Source organism: Labrus bergylta, chromosome 8 (genome assembly GCF_963930695.1).
Source record: "Labrus bergylta chromosome 8, fLabBer1.1, whole genome shotgun sequence".
Lineage (NCBI taxonomy): Eukaryota > Metazoa > Chordata > Actinopteri > Labriformes > Labridae > Labrus > Labrus bergylta.
Window position 1 is genome coordinate 25,726,714 of NC_089202.1, and position 15,583 is coordinate 25,742,296.

Below are 15,583 nucleotides of genomic sequence, written 5' to 3' on the forward strand. Positions count from 1 at the left end.
ACAACACTTTCAAACGTAATCTTGTGCACAAAACACATGGTTGGATAGAACAACAGTTGCAGCACAAGCATGATGACTAAAAGTGTGAATTTACATCGGTTTATTTTTATCTGATATTTTTTCGATCAAATGTGATGTCATGTTTTGATATGTTATAGTATATCTGCTTACAATCTAATCTTACCCACTCAAATGTTCGGTACTTATGGCTCCTTGACATTGACGCAAACTTATATTTCTCTTCCCTTGCAGTTCGAGCTTAACAATACAAATCAATTTCTAAAGCTAAGGCGGAAGTGTCCAGTTTTGGCTCACATTAGGCCTTTTAGCTTCTCACCCTTGATTGTAAAGTTTCTGTGCGCTTTACAGGGTGACTCGGTGCCTGCAGGAGATGACACTCAGTTTGCAGACACCATAACTCTGGAGCAGAAAACCAGCAGCATTGGTGGCACCAGTGGTAAAGTCAGCCTTTGGATGCAGTGGATGCTACCTAAGGTCACAGTGAAACTGTTTGCTCCTGAAACAACCACCAAAAACACAGGTACCTCAACTTTAACATAATCCTCACTGCTCTCTTTTAAAAAAGCACGATGACGTTCACTAGACAGTAGTGAATTATGTCTCTGTGCTCTATGTTTGTTAAATCACAAAGAGAAGATTAAATGAAACATTTTAAGAAACGTCTTGATGGATTACAGTCAGTGACTGTGTCTGATTTAACAATAAACTATCAAGTTGTTGGTTTGGTTTCATTGACACCTGATTCATCTCGATTCAAGACAATAGAAAAAACACTGAAGTGTAAAGCATGGCTAGCGTTTAAAGCAAAAGTTTCAGTGTGCCGGGAGACTGCTCCAGGAAGCTGTTCAAAATTTTTACAGTCATGCTAATGCAACGCGTATGTCTCCCCAACAATACTGCATCAACACTTTTTGCTGTATTGACACTTTCTCAAAGAAGGAAAATGCAGCTGTAGAGAAGGAGGGATGAAGGGAGAAGACAAACAATTAAACGGGTGATGAATATCAAGGGAACCACCTCCTGTGCCCTTGAGATTTACTGGTGGCGATGAAAGGCTGGATTCACCTTTAATTGGTGTCTGTAATACTTAGCATCTGCCTACCAGATCACCCAGCTTAAGCTCTTCAATGGTGGAAATGGAATGTTTTGGAGGACCTCACAGAGATGGTTTAACTCAAAGCTATTTTAAATAGGCATTACTTTGGATTTGGCTTTAATGTTAGCCATCTGAGTGGGGAGAGGAACTAACCACTGGATTTTCTGTGCGCAACACATTAAACACGTTAATGAAAACAAGAATTGTGTGTATGCAGTATATTAAATGCTTAATATCCTAAGTATATTCGTGGAGATAAGTAAGCCGCAGATATGACTGCAGACAATCTGCTATGATGTAATGTGTTTTTCAACTGCAAAGGAAATAACATTCTTGTCTCTCCAAAGAAATGGAAAACAGCCATTCCAGACACATTGGCTCTTGGTTAAAAAACTTCAGAGGTAGAAAGTCAAGCCCGAGTGACCCGAGGCCAAAGGAACAAATCAGTGGCAAACTTTTAAATCTAACCCTTTTAGACGAAGAGACTCATTGTTTCCTGTATTCTCACAGGATGGGGTTAGAAAACTTGAACACAGAGCTATGGGTCGATGAATTTCAAGGATTTATAAAAATTTTGGGAGAGTTCCTTCAAGTATCAACAATAAATCTAAAAAGCCCTAAGCTTCAATTTTAATTAGGCATTAGAAAGCCCTGTGTTTCAGGGAATCACAATGAGGCAATAGTGCAACAACCATAGTTTCACATGCATAAAGTCCATTTTTCCCACACCAACCTATGATTGGGGGACTTTTCTTGTGGAAACAATGAGAAAGAACAAACAGTTTTACTCACAGGCTTGTATCAATACACAGTAAATAAGCGTTTCTATGAAGCTTACTCATTCTGCCTACAGTGGGTGGGTTTGGATGCACACAAGGTGCATTGAAGGTTCATAGATTTTTTATCAATTCCAGAGATGAGTCCACATAACATTCAGTATTTGTTAACAGACACAAACACGCACGCGCACACACACACGCACACACACACACACACACACACACAACTTTTTCAAAACCAAAAGCAAGACCTGGACAGGCGTAGCTACATTGTTGCTTCTTGTCTAAAAAATAAAAATCACAAACACTGATGAAATGTCTTCTCTCTGTTGTTTTACCAGGTTACAAAGTGCAATGACTGTCATACAGCACACAAATACAAAACAGTGTTGGGAACTGCTTACTTGCTACGTGTTACATCACAACTGTAGTTAAAACACAATAAAGAAGCCTTCATGGATGTACAAATTACTTTCCACTGATTAAGTTAAATGATGGTAAAAATGTAAACATTTTTGTGTGTCTGCCAGAAATCTGTGTCATCGGTGAACTGGAAGACCTGAGCGCCTCAGTAGATGTCCAGGATGTTTACACAAAGATCAAATGTAAAGTTGTCAGCTTCAACATCGACCACTACAGATGCAGGTAGAGTACATCTTGTGTGAGTTAACATCTATTCATGAAGGGTTATGACAACGTTTCAGTCAGCAGGAAGGAATGGCTTTTATGACAATGTCTAAATTAAATAGCATGAGAAAGAGGACCGTCTGTCTGTCCACGAGGTCCCCATAAACTGACACACCGAGCCTTTCACACTCACAGATACTAACCACAAGCTAGTCAGCTATTCACAACGCCGATGGTACCTACTATTGGCTCACACAACACAACTGTGTAGATTTATGAGCTGCTAGAGCCAGGTCATCACAGGAGTTAATCAAGTGGGCAGCTCTGTTCACCTGCAGTAGGCCTAAGACACCTCAGGAAGTCTTGACAGTTAGCTCTGGCATCTCAGAGCGTCATGCTAGCTCCTACCATCCACCTGCAGAACTTCTTAGCGCTACTTCAGCTTAATGTATATATAAAAAAAAAATGACACATGGTGTCAACATTACACATGAAAAAGAAGAGCAAAGAGAACAGAAGAGAAAATAGAAAGAAGCAGAGAAAAGGTGTGTCGAGAGATCTCACAAAGACAAAGTGGAAAGTCGAGCCAGCTTAGGCTGAGAGAATATATGATAGGTGCTGGTTTAGAATCACAGACTTTAGAATCACCCTAGCCATCTTTAAGGTATGTTATATCATTACAGATCAGAGAAAGACTGGGGTAAAAATGTTAGTTTTGAACCTACATTTCTAGCATGCTTCTCTTAGATCTCTCTGTTTTAATGTTGTTTTCTGATTCATAGTCTAGATACAATGTTATTTATGGTGTGATGTATGAACCTAATCCAGGACAGTGTCGGTTGTTAGACAGAATAAGAGTGTCAGGAGTCATAATGCCACACAGCTCTGCTCTCCACAGGTGTGTGTTAAATTGCCTACGAGACAGCGCCAACCCTAATCTTTTTAGCAGACCTCTATACACTCCTAAGTAGATAATGGGACAATTTTCTCATTTCTAGGTTATTCAATTTAAATTTTAACAACCTGGTCTCAACACACATTCACTGACCAAAGTCCTGGCAAGCAGAAGCACTTCAACATCCAAGCCAGGTTAAAGTCATGACTGTTTAGGACACAGTGGAAGGCCACTGGGCTTCTGTCCCACTCTAATCTGAATCTTCTACATATAAAAGCACACCCACAGCGGTTGGAGTCCACGTAAATCATCTTGAATAGATAATCGTTTCGTATTTAATCACCCAGCCCAGGTTATTTGTGTGCATTGGGTTAGATTAAATCACAGTTGACAGGAAAAATGTGTCATCTGGCCCGAGCTATCTCACTGCTGGAGAATGAATGGAAAGTTCGATAGCACAGGGAAATATGGGAGGTGAACATATAGTTGAATATCTGATTGTATCAAAATAGAACATGATCGGGGGAAGGAGGTAAGGAAAATAAAGTGGAGGTAGTCCTTAGGGAATACAAAATAAGTAGGGGTTGAATCATGTAGGTGTTGGCCTCACTCATCATGGAGTAGCGGAAGTGAATTAAAGAGAAACTAGGAAGCAAGGAGGTGATGACCGACTGAGTATTAAACTCTGTAGGGGGGTGTTTCCTGTCCAGCGGCAAGTGAAGGAATTAGGAAGCTTCTTTTCCACTTTAGTTTAACAAGGTCTCCCCAAGCAATGGGAACTTTCTGAAACATAGAGATGCCCCGAGAGAGAGAGGATGGCCGGTGACAGTTCAGCCTGATTTGCTCCAAGGAGCAACTCACACAAATTGGACCTGATGTTTTCCAGCTGTTCCACAAATGGCTTGGAGCGAATGATGACTGGATGGGAGCAGAGAGACGAAATAGAAAGTGATGATGGAAGAGATGAAGAGGTGGGGGGGGGGGGGTCAATATGGATCTTTTAGTCATACAGCTGAGAGAGGAGATTCCATAAAGAAATTCAAATAGGAACAGAAAGCAGAGAAAAAACTGACACACACACACACACACACACACACACACACACACACACTCTTACTGTAAGGAGTAGGCCTACTCTCTCACTGACATCTCAGTGATCCGATGGAAATTTAGTGCGAGTGTGTTTGTGTTCTTGTTTGATTTGCTTATTTATTTATTTTCGGAGGTGGGGGGGGGTGGTGGTGTTAGAGTGTAAGAGAAATAATGCAGGTGGTGTTGAACCGTTTCAATGTGTGTGGTGTACATGTGTTGTGAATCACTTGGAATATTAGAGAAACTGTATCAACACAGCCCATGTGTATGTCTTTGTCTTGTACTGCGGGATTTATATTGTCTGCAACTTGTGAATGTAAATTGTTGTGTCCTCTTCTTTACAGGTGCTCTTCTGCTTCTAAAGGATCGCAGCAACAAAGAATGAAAAACACTTACGCTGCACAAAATAATCATACAGAAAATTATTTGTTTAATAATACCGTTTGCATTTTATTGAACTCTAAAAACGAGGTCTTAAGTTTAAAAGTAATTTTAACTTTTCATATATAATTTACTTTGATTGAAGTTTGAAAGAATTCTTCTGAAACAGTGACAGAAATGTTAATATCAGCTTGTTTATTACTTATCAAATTTGAATTTTGTGCCATTTAGTCATCGCTGAAATGTTTTTAGACCCTGCCGTACGAGTAGTCCTAGTTAAGCTAGACGTTGTGTGTTTCTCCAGGCCAGGGCAGTGCTGGCACTTTGGCCACTATGAAGGACTCCTTCTGCAGTGCAGAGAGACGGCAGTGGTGAGGCGTCTGCCTATCCCAATCCACTCATTGCTGCCTAAGGCCTCTTTATACTGTGCCTCTGCTGTTCTGGTGCTCCTAATCAAAGTCCCTCATCTCTGCTCATGCTGGACAGACTTAAAAATAAGAAAGTCATATGGAAAACTTTCTTTTTGGCTATAACTCGTGTGTAGATATATATATATATATAGATATATATATATATATATATTGATACACCTTGTATTGATAGACTAAAACATTTCAACATAAAAGATGTTGAGATTTACAGTTAAATTTGCGTGTCTCTCCAGTTGGTCTGAGTGGTCGAATAATCAAGCTGATGAAATCTGGTGATAAGTGTTAAGAGCCTGTGACCCTGTGCATGTGCAAGAGGAGACAAGGACACAGGCCTCCATTCTCTTATTTATGAAATCTTATTCTGGTGATGGTCTTATACTTGTACCTTTAAAAATGGTCTAATGAAGCAGCAATGATAATGTATAATAGAAATAAACACTTGTGATTTATCCAGTAATATTTATCTTGTATAAAGGTCAGGACAGGTCTTGTATGCACTCCTGAAAATTTCTAGAAAATGTCAGCCCTTCTTCACAGGACATGATGTAAAGAGAACCATGCCCCAAAGTGATGTACGACACTATATTGAGTCTCATAAGATTTACTTTATCCATTTATAGACTCCTCATTCTCAAAACTGAACAGTTATGTTGTTGTCATACTATAGTATAAGACCATTCCACAATAATTCAGGTGGTTCAGCAACTTCCCTTTGATAATTGAACTCTATTTAATTTTTTTTCACATATATCCTAAAGTTCCATGCTTGTCTCCTCTTCTCTTTTTTCTCTTTTTTTCCTTCCTTTCACCATCTGTATATTTTCTATTACCTTCTCTGCCTCCTTCCTGTGACTTCCTACCTCCTCTGTCCCTTTTGGCATCAATGCCCTATCTCTCTCTCTCTGTATCTCTCTGTCTCTCCTCCTTCCCTGTTTTCACCTCCAGTAAGGAGGAGGGTGTACGGAGCTCGGGCAGCTGTGGAGGAGTGGTCCTCTCTTGCACTGACAAGCTGAACAGACGCACTGTGTTGGTTCGACCGGTCAGCAAGCAAGACACTTTTAGCCACTTCTCTGGCTTTTTCCCCCCTGTAAGAATCCAGCTCTTCTCCTTTTTGGTTGACTCTGCTTAACCTCCATTAACAGTGGCTTGAAATACTTCTGTTTGCTCTTCAGAGTTGTTTCTGAAGCCAGTGCTTAATATGCTTATAAACTGTTACATTTTCTTTGACATTTCTATCAACATAATGCACTTAAGGAAAATACTTGTGTAGAGTTATATAACGCATCTGTTTTCCTTAAATGTTTAGTTTGTTTTCCCAAATGGCTTCAGATTTCATGCAGAAATGTATTGAGTAATACATTCTTTCCATGCATTGTCCACTGTTGATGGAGGTTTTCTGCAGACTTAACTCTGCCTTTCTTTTTAATTTGCAAACAGTATGAGGTTTTTTTGTTTTTTTTTCTACTTTATGGATATTTTTGCAATCTCCACATAATATTTGCTTTGAAAATCACTCCTGTTCTAGGAGATCTTGCTTTCCCATTAAATCATAAATTATTCAATCTCAGATTATAGCTGCAGTAATTGTTTGGTTTGATACAAATTTATGCTTCTTATAATTGAGGATGATTTGATTATATAATCTAATTTACACTGCACAATATAGAATCTATTTTGGCTGCCTGTTTTGGCTGGGCTTTTTACTCCATTTTTAAGTAAACACAATATATAACACATACATTTTTTTCTCTTGAAAAGCAAGGGGTAAATGTTAAGTCCTAATTCAAAATGGGTGATAGTATGGCCCAGTTTACTGATAAAGATAAATCGTCAGTCGTTCAATTGAAGAATTTAAACTCCTACAACTATGCTATTTTTATTTGGGCTTAACCCTTATCATAGTAATATTTCTAAGCAGCTTTACATTTTATAATACCTACTATCAGTGTGTCTTGTCCTGTCTCATCATTGGCCAGACGGCAGCAAAGGTCCTGGAGGGCTCTCACCAGCAGCACGGCTTCCTTTCGATCACCTACACTCAGGCGGTCACCAAAAATGTCCGTCACAAACTCACCACCCGTCCTGAGCGACCAACGCGCAGCGGTGCTACAACTGCCAGTCAGCGCTTTACCTCCGATCCTTTGGCAGACAACTCACCTCAGTACCTGAGAGAAATCCTGCTGACAGCCCAGCCCTTTGACGTGGTGCTCTCGTGTCCCTTATTGTCCACTATCGCAGGAGTGTTTCAGGTAGAGGAAAAGTGTCTGTCAGTGTCTTAAACTATACAGTATATCCAGGCTTTACCCAATCAAAACATGGGTATACATTTTGATAAATATGACTCTCTCTCTCTCTCTCTCTCTCTCTCTCTCTCTCTCTCTCTCTCTCTCTCTCTCTCTCTCTCTCTCTCTCTACTCTCTCCTTTCTCTGTCTCTCGTTTGTTCCACATGTATTTTTGACCTGTTGTGTTTTTAGGCTACAGTGCCAAGACGCTACAAAGAGCGTGGCAAATCAGGTGGTCAACCAATGAGAAGCCACACGTTGACATCTCGATGTTTGCCACTTATCTACATCAACTCCAGTGTGATCAGGGTCTTCTTCCCTGGGGTACAAGAAAAGGAAACAGCACCAGGTGAGAACACTTTGTTTTCCCTTTTGAACACACAGTTGTAGTTTTTTTACATAGAAGACTTTACATAAGCTGGGACAGTGTTACATTGCAGGGGATGATTTACATTTTGCAGAGCCTTTATGAGGGTCCTTTTAATGGCCAAGGACACAAAGCAGAACCTTAAACATGAGGATACAGAGAAAAATGCATTGGAGAAAAAACTGTTATATCTACCACTTGAGAATATAGATTCATTTTTGTTGTATCAGGTTGAATTTTGTAAAGTAGTTGTGACTCATTGTGATAATGTTGTACATTTGAGGCTCTGTGAGGCAGGTGAATATATTTACTATTTTGAGTGTATGTGTAGTATATTACCCTCCATGTTTCATTTATTTGATCATTTTTCTTTGTAGGCCAAGTAGATCCCCATGTGAAAAAAGAGGACACCGTGGTACTGAAGCTGGGTTCCCTCAGTATGGCCCCTCAGGCTGATAACCCTCTAACACGCACTGTGCTGCGAAAAGACATCTACCAGTAAGAGCAATTCTCTTCTTACTATAAACTCACTGTTGAATTAAGAGTATGGGTTTATGGGGTAGACCAAAAGGTTGCCCATTTTTGTTCAAATAGATAAGGACTATTTAAGACTGGCTTTCTCAAACTGAGACAGATACAACAATTTTTGGAATGATTTTGATAGTCTTCCTTAAAAACTCGACTATTTCTTCTTTAACTCTGTGATAAATGTCTTCCAAATCACAACTATGAAGTGATATGAGACACGGTCTACCTCACAGTTTCAAACATTTCGTCCTTACTCTTTTGTTAATAATTATCAGCACAGTCACACAGCTTTATCACATGTTGCTGGAAGGTGACATTCAAATTTTTCTTACCATAAGTCACACTCCATAAAAGCTATTGTGAGGCGACTGTGTGAGTGTGTGTCACTTCCTTAGTCAGCATGCTGATTGTCTCTCTAATGGGAGGTTTTAAGGGTACGGCGGTTGACAGCGCCACATAGTGTTTAAGCTTCCCAAGATATGACAAAGAGCAATGAGTGACACCTCGGGGTCTGCCAGGCCTTCCATCTGAAACACAATACTGTTGACACAAGCTCTCCGCATCATGTGGATCAAAGCTGTTAGGCAGGGAAAGTCTTGACTTCTGAGGGAAATGACTCCCCGAAAAACACATTTCCCTCCTATGGGCAGCTGACAAAATCTGGATTGTGTCATAACTGCCTAGAAACCACAACCCTACAGCCTGTGTATGAGTGTTTGTGAATGAACGAGAGAGAAAGCAGTTATGAAAATGAGCAAATACGAAGCTGGCCTACACATGTCAAAATGACTGAAGATACCCGGAACAAAGACGTGTTCCCTCCTGGGTGCCAGCTGGTGCAGGGTAAATCAGAAATGACCAAAAGTCATTATTCCAGTAAACACCAGGATATGAGAAATTACACTTCTTCATTACACACACAGATTTCCTTCAAGACAATAAGGAACCAATTACACATTTTGCACATTTAACAGCAACCAGTTTACCCTGTGCCTGAAAGCCACCCAAAATACCTTAAAGTCATGGTGAGAACAGCTGAGTAATAGTGACCGTTACTCAACTAAGATGTAAAAAATTGCATTACATTTCTGTACTATAATGAGATAAATAAATATCAGATTCCAAGTATTATCCAAGCACGAAATATGGCTATTTCATCAACAGTTCAACAAAGGGTGAGTATATTGAATACATACAATTCCATAAGATAGCATAGAAATCAAACCACATGAATTTCCTGAGGAACAGCTACTTGCATAATAATCAGTAATCACTGACCAGTTTGACAGATAAAAGTGGGGCCAATAACTTTGTGGAGCTGCATATGAGGAGTGAGATGATGAGAGAAGAAAGTATGCACATTGTTGACTTCTGTAGCGTCAAAAGAATGAAACACACTCTGCTAAACTTTTTCCAGATTTCTTCCAAAGAGACCAAGCTTTATCCCTCATGGTTAGAGCAGATTGTGTAGTGATGTAGCAATAGCTTCATGTTTGCACAGACCTTTGGGGGTATTTTTTTTTATCCTCAATCGATATTTGTTTATGTACAAGTTAGTACAGCTACTGGTTTGTTTTCAAGGTCTCCTCAATACATGTCTAAATGTATTTTGTGAACTTGTTGTTGTCCATGTTGTTATCATGTCATATGATAAATGATGATCATGGATGCGTGCATGGAAAATAATCTGCCGTTTTTCTCAGACTTTGACCCTAAAACAGTTAGACCAGCCATGCAATTTTCTCCCATATTTTCCAAAAAAGCTTTGCCTCTAGTAGTTAGAGGATGTGTGGCTCCATGGCTGTGGTGCACACATCTGCTTATAGACGATTGCCTTATACAGCCCTCCGCAACTGCCTGAACAGACACGCTACAAAGTAGTCAGCCGCAAGCGCATTAATATAAAAAATATAGACACACATGCACTCAGTAATTCCACAAGTTCCACACACATGCATTGTTTCACAGCTAAATGGTCAGTTTACATAAACAAAAATATGCACACAGATTTACACATGTACCTGCTCTGTCACAACCACTAGCAACAAACGCTCCCATATTTACTCACCCCCTTAACCTCTACATACAGAAGCCAAGAGTCACCATGTCCCTCTCTGCAGTTAAACCCAGGAATTCTATCAAACCCCTCTCTGTGTTCAGGCTTCCATTCCTAACCATGCATTATCCTCACCAGCGTTTACATCTGCCTCCACATTTAGGTTGATCAGTCCTCTAAGTATTATGATCGATAACCCTAACATGCGCTGTATTTGTGCTTAGTTTATCTCCCCCCCCCCCCCCCCCCCCCCCCCCCAGTTTTAAACCAATGACGGAAGAAATACGCTCAAGCGCCCGTAGGCATTTGTTATAATTCTGTTTAAAGCCCACCACTAATTACATCCATTGCCATAATTGAATGACTTATCTAACCAGCCATGCTGTTATTGTCTACTGTACATAAAATTATTGCCTCAGCATGTCTATAACCATGATTTACTAAAATGCCACCCTGGGAGAAAAGAGCAAGTGTGAGTGCTAAAACAGCAAGCATATGTAAACATGCTGACATTACATATCTTGATAGTGTTCAACTAACTTCTGCTGCTTCTGACCCCCCTCCAGTTTTTACTGCAGCCGTTTAAGCTTCAATCTTGTCAGGGAATAGTGTGTAGTTATTATTAAGAGTACATTGGCTTCTGTAAATTGTTTAAATCCACCGGCAGGTTCTTTACTTAAAAAGTAAGAATATTTCATTTAATCATTTGATGTTGAATTTTGTTCCTCTGAAAGACTGAGTCCCCAGCAGCTTCCTCACTAATTTCAAGGGCTACATATGAATTGGCCACCCTTTAATTGCACTTTTGCACTTAGGTGTGGAGACAATAACTTATAATAATAATATAATAATATCTTGGCCCAATATTCCTTTTTTTATCAGCTTTAATTGCATGTCAATTGAAAATAAAAATGAACCAATATATGGTCTGATATTACTGATTATTTACTTTGTACAGTGGGCATAACTAAGAAATAGACTTTAACCCTAACCCTTCGTTGATTTGAAATGTACTACTGTGTATTCCCCGGATCATTTCTAGTTATAGTCCCATGCTAATATTTGAATATAGACAGTGGTCTAATGGATTTTAACCATGCCGAGAAAGCATTGGAAAACATCTATTGGAACTGTTTTTTCCACTTCTGCAATACTATAATATGCATGATGATCTTTCGGTTTGGACACCATTAACTATTTACAATTAATTTCCCTCTATCTATTATACATCGATATGATATATAGGCCTGCTATGACACTCTATTAGATATCAGTTATTATCCGACAAAAAGTTGAAAAACAGAATAAAGGTTAGGGTGTAATCTTTAGGAGAATTTTTGATTCTCTTTTTTATTTTTATTTTTACTCAACAGCTAAGCAAATGCACCAATCCCTTCAGTTGTTTTTCAAAAACTTCTATCCCAATGACATTGAGGCACAATTAAAGGAGTTCAACAACTATCTGACAGCAAGCATAAGGGTAGAATCTGGATGGTCCGCTGCCCAGAGGTAAGTTAGCCTCAAGGGCATAAACAAGAGGAGATGGAAGATTAGCCATCAGTTGCAGAGGTAAGCAGCTCAGTGCATGAGCGCTTCCTGTTGCTGTTTGGCTGTTATATGAATCACTCAGAGCCACATTGTTTGCAATTTTTTATTTCTGCACACACTTAGAACTGGGGGAATCATTACGAGATATTCACTGAATCTAAAAAAGAAATCCATTCGATAATTATTATACACCAAACTTCATTCCAATAGTTCATATACGGCCAGTGAATACAGTAAATTGATCAGCAGGGGACATTCTTTGAACGTATATGCATGAAATCAGTCTCATATTGCAACAGCACCACAACATGGCCAATATGTTAACTTAAGCGACTAGAGGCGACAACTAGCAGTCAACTACAGTCATCCATAACTCAAAGCGGCCACACCCCCTTAATGATGCTTAATTATATGCCTCATAACTCCTTCAGTTTGTATTGATTGATTTTGGCACATTATCTCACTTATTCTAACCCCAACTACTATTTTTGAAACGGTATCTTTCTTTAATTTATTCTATCAGTGGTGACGCCTTCTTCTACCTTTTTCTTATACTTCCCTATCCTTTCTGTTTGAAATCTTTTTTTACTTTCTTTCCACCCTCATTACCTCATTCTTTCCGGCATTCCCTCTCTATAACTTTATTTTTAATGTTTAATGTATCTGTCTCTTTGTGTTTTTGTTATTTCCTCTCTTGCCCCCCCCTTTACCCTTCTCCAATATCGTCATTTTGTCTCCATGTGTATTTGTTATTTCCTTCCTGTCTCGCTTTTCCTCTCTGTTGCTCCAGTGTTGGTTAGACTGGTCCCATCCCAGCACATTGTGGTCAGTGAGCAATCCCCTTATTGCTGTTGAATGGCTGCCTGGCGAGGGCCACATGTATGTCCTAATAAGTGGTTGTGATGGGGATCTCCCCTCTTCAGATAAACACAGCCTCTTGAAGCCAGGCCCCTGGCTGTTAGTAATAAAATTCCCAAGCAATACGTCATGTGCACCATTCTACCCAAGTAACATCCTTTTAAATGGCACTCATGTATGCACAGATACAAGTGGTGGTAAAACAGTGTGCTATTGGTTTCCACTACCTAGCAGTGAGTTCTTTACCTGGTAAGAAACTGTGGGAAGAGCCGTTTAAATTCTGTTTGTCTTACAATTGGATCCATATTTTTATATTTTGGTTTTCAAGATAAAGTACATTTCTGAAGCTCCTCACTTATTAAAAAAACTCATGTAACACCGTGGATACTAAACTCTTTCTGGCTGAAAAACTTTATTCATAGGATTCTATGATCCTAGTGAAGTTACAATTTTTTTAAACTGTCAATCTGTACTTATAGTATTTATGAGATCAGTCATTACACTCCACTCCGTATTGCAGATTTCAATCAAAGATTGTTTAGTATATTAGTCAATATTTATAACAATAATGGCTTTACTCAGATATAACTTCATTATAATAATCAATTTATCAAATAGTGTTTTGCAGCTGGATAAATGGAACAAATAACATTTTTAAGTGGGCTTCCTTTTCTTTTTGCTCTGAGCTTTCCTCATCTTTCTTTTCCTCATAAAACCCACTGTTCCCAGTAAATGATTCATTAGATGCTTCGGTGTACATTTGCCTCATCACTCACTTTAGTACGCTGCCAAGTGCCCCATTTTCTCGTTTGTTTACACCAGCAAAAAAGTGCCGGGCTTTGCTTTGCTGCTGTGGAGAAGAAGAGCGGCTTGGGCCACACACACTGACAACCATGACCTGCACTTATATACACTGATTTAGGAGTTTCTTTAAAGAATTCCCCAGCTGCTGAGTGGGTTTAATTATAAACCTGGGACATGGCGGTAACTGTAATATCTGTTTAATTCATCACCAGAATTACTGAATGATATGAACCCTTCTAAGCTACCACTGCAGAAGAGCCATAATAATGAGCAGCATTAATATGTACAAACTTTTGATTGACCGTGAACCATGATGAAGTCTTGAATTATAATTGAAAACCTCAAAAATGTCTTTCTCTTGGTGAAGTAAATTTCACTGTGGTGCTTTTCATATGCAGGAGTAGTATTTAAGAACAGCACAAATGGTGTCTGTAGGGAATACCAAGCCAGAAATTAGCCTTTTTAATTAAAGTTCTCTCTGTCCATTTCGGTCTCATTTTTTCTTTTCATAATTTACTTTATCCTTACTGAGTATTATAGGACTGAGACATAAGTATATGTTATCAAAGCTAACCCTTTTTGATGGTATATGATCGTCTTAATTTGAGAGTACCTACAGTGTGTGAAATGCAAATCTATTTCGATTTTGTGACATAATTCAGTCTTCATTGCAAGCTTTTTAAGGAACATAGGAGAAACCCAGCCATGTGAAGTGACTGAAAGTAAAGTAATAATGTTGATGACCAATGACTAAGGAGTCCTGTAGTCACTTTATTCCTGATGTGTTTTATTTGGGCCCTGGAGACTGAAGAAAGAGACATCCAATTAAGATGATTAGTACAAGACCTTTCCTGGTCAACTGGAAATGATTTAACCCCATTTGTTTCTATCCCTTCTTTTAAGCCTCTCTTCCACCCTCTTACATTAAGATGTACACTCGGGCTCTCCCCCTCTTCTACAGAGAAAACAGTTCTCAATAAGCAAGCATGGAAGGGTCAGCCAGAATAAACGTTTTTTTGTCAGTCTAGCAAATGAAACACCTGGTGCTTGTAATCGCAGAGGGCATATTTCACATCTCTTGACACTCAGGATTAATGCAACATCAAATTGTTTTAAAAATGGGGACAGCAACTACCACAAGTGGATCATACACCCCTTTTTATTAAGGCTTGTCCGAGAATTTATGTTTTGGATTATGGCGAAAGCACAGCAGACAGATGAGACTGTGAGTGGGTTCAGAAGGGCTTATGTTGAATCAGCGCTGGGACAAGGTGTTGTAATTTGAACAGGAAGTTTAGACTCAGCCACTGTGGCTTTGAGGTTGACTATATCCCCTTTCACAGTTTTTTTGTCAAGATAAATTGATATTTGTTGTCATTTTCTGTGGGAACCGGTGTGATATATAGACGACTCTGACTCCGATACTATACAGCTTTCGGATCAAATAACATGCAAGCGTACTTCCTGGAGGAGTAGAAATTGCCATGTGCCTTCACATGCAGAAGAGTGACGGGAAGATTTGGTTTGTGTTAGTGGAGCTAAAGTTTCAAGAGCAGAGGAAGCAAGATGAATGTTAGTGCATTTCATCTTTAATCTGTTGACCAGAATACCTGACCGCTGTGTCCAACAAGGCCAACCACTCAGTATGAGGCTATCAGTCTTCAAGAGGGTCTACTCCCTTAAGAAGACAGTCAGCACTTCTTCTTTCTGTCACACCAGAACCCTCCAACTGATGACTACCACTTTAATTCACAGAAATGCTGAATACAATCAATGGTTAATAGCTGCATGTTTTTACCTATGTGTCATAGAAAGTA

General features: G+C 39.3%; 1 protein-coding gene across 1 annotated transcript in view; it reads left to right on the forward strand.

Moving 5' to 3' along the window:
* Positions 1-15,583, forward strand: part of LOC109987406 (intermembrane lipid transfer protein VPS13B) — a 278,167-nt gene that overhangs the window by 145,496 nt on the left and 117,088 nt on the right. Inside the window, exons 26-31 of the mRNA XM_065957731.1 lie at positions 370-541; positions 2,427-2,541; positions 6,268-6,409; positions 7,299-7,571; positions 7,798-7,954; positions 8,350-8,470. Of these exons, the coding sequence (XP_065813803.1) occupies positions 370-541; positions 2,427-2,541; positions 6,268-6,409; positions 7,299-7,571; positions 7,798-7,954; positions 8,350-8,470 (980 nt within the window). The remainder of the gene's footprint in view (positions 1-369; positions 542-2,426; positions 2,542-6,267; positions 6,410-7,298; positions 7,572-7,797; positions 7,955-8,349; positions 8,471-15,583) is intronic.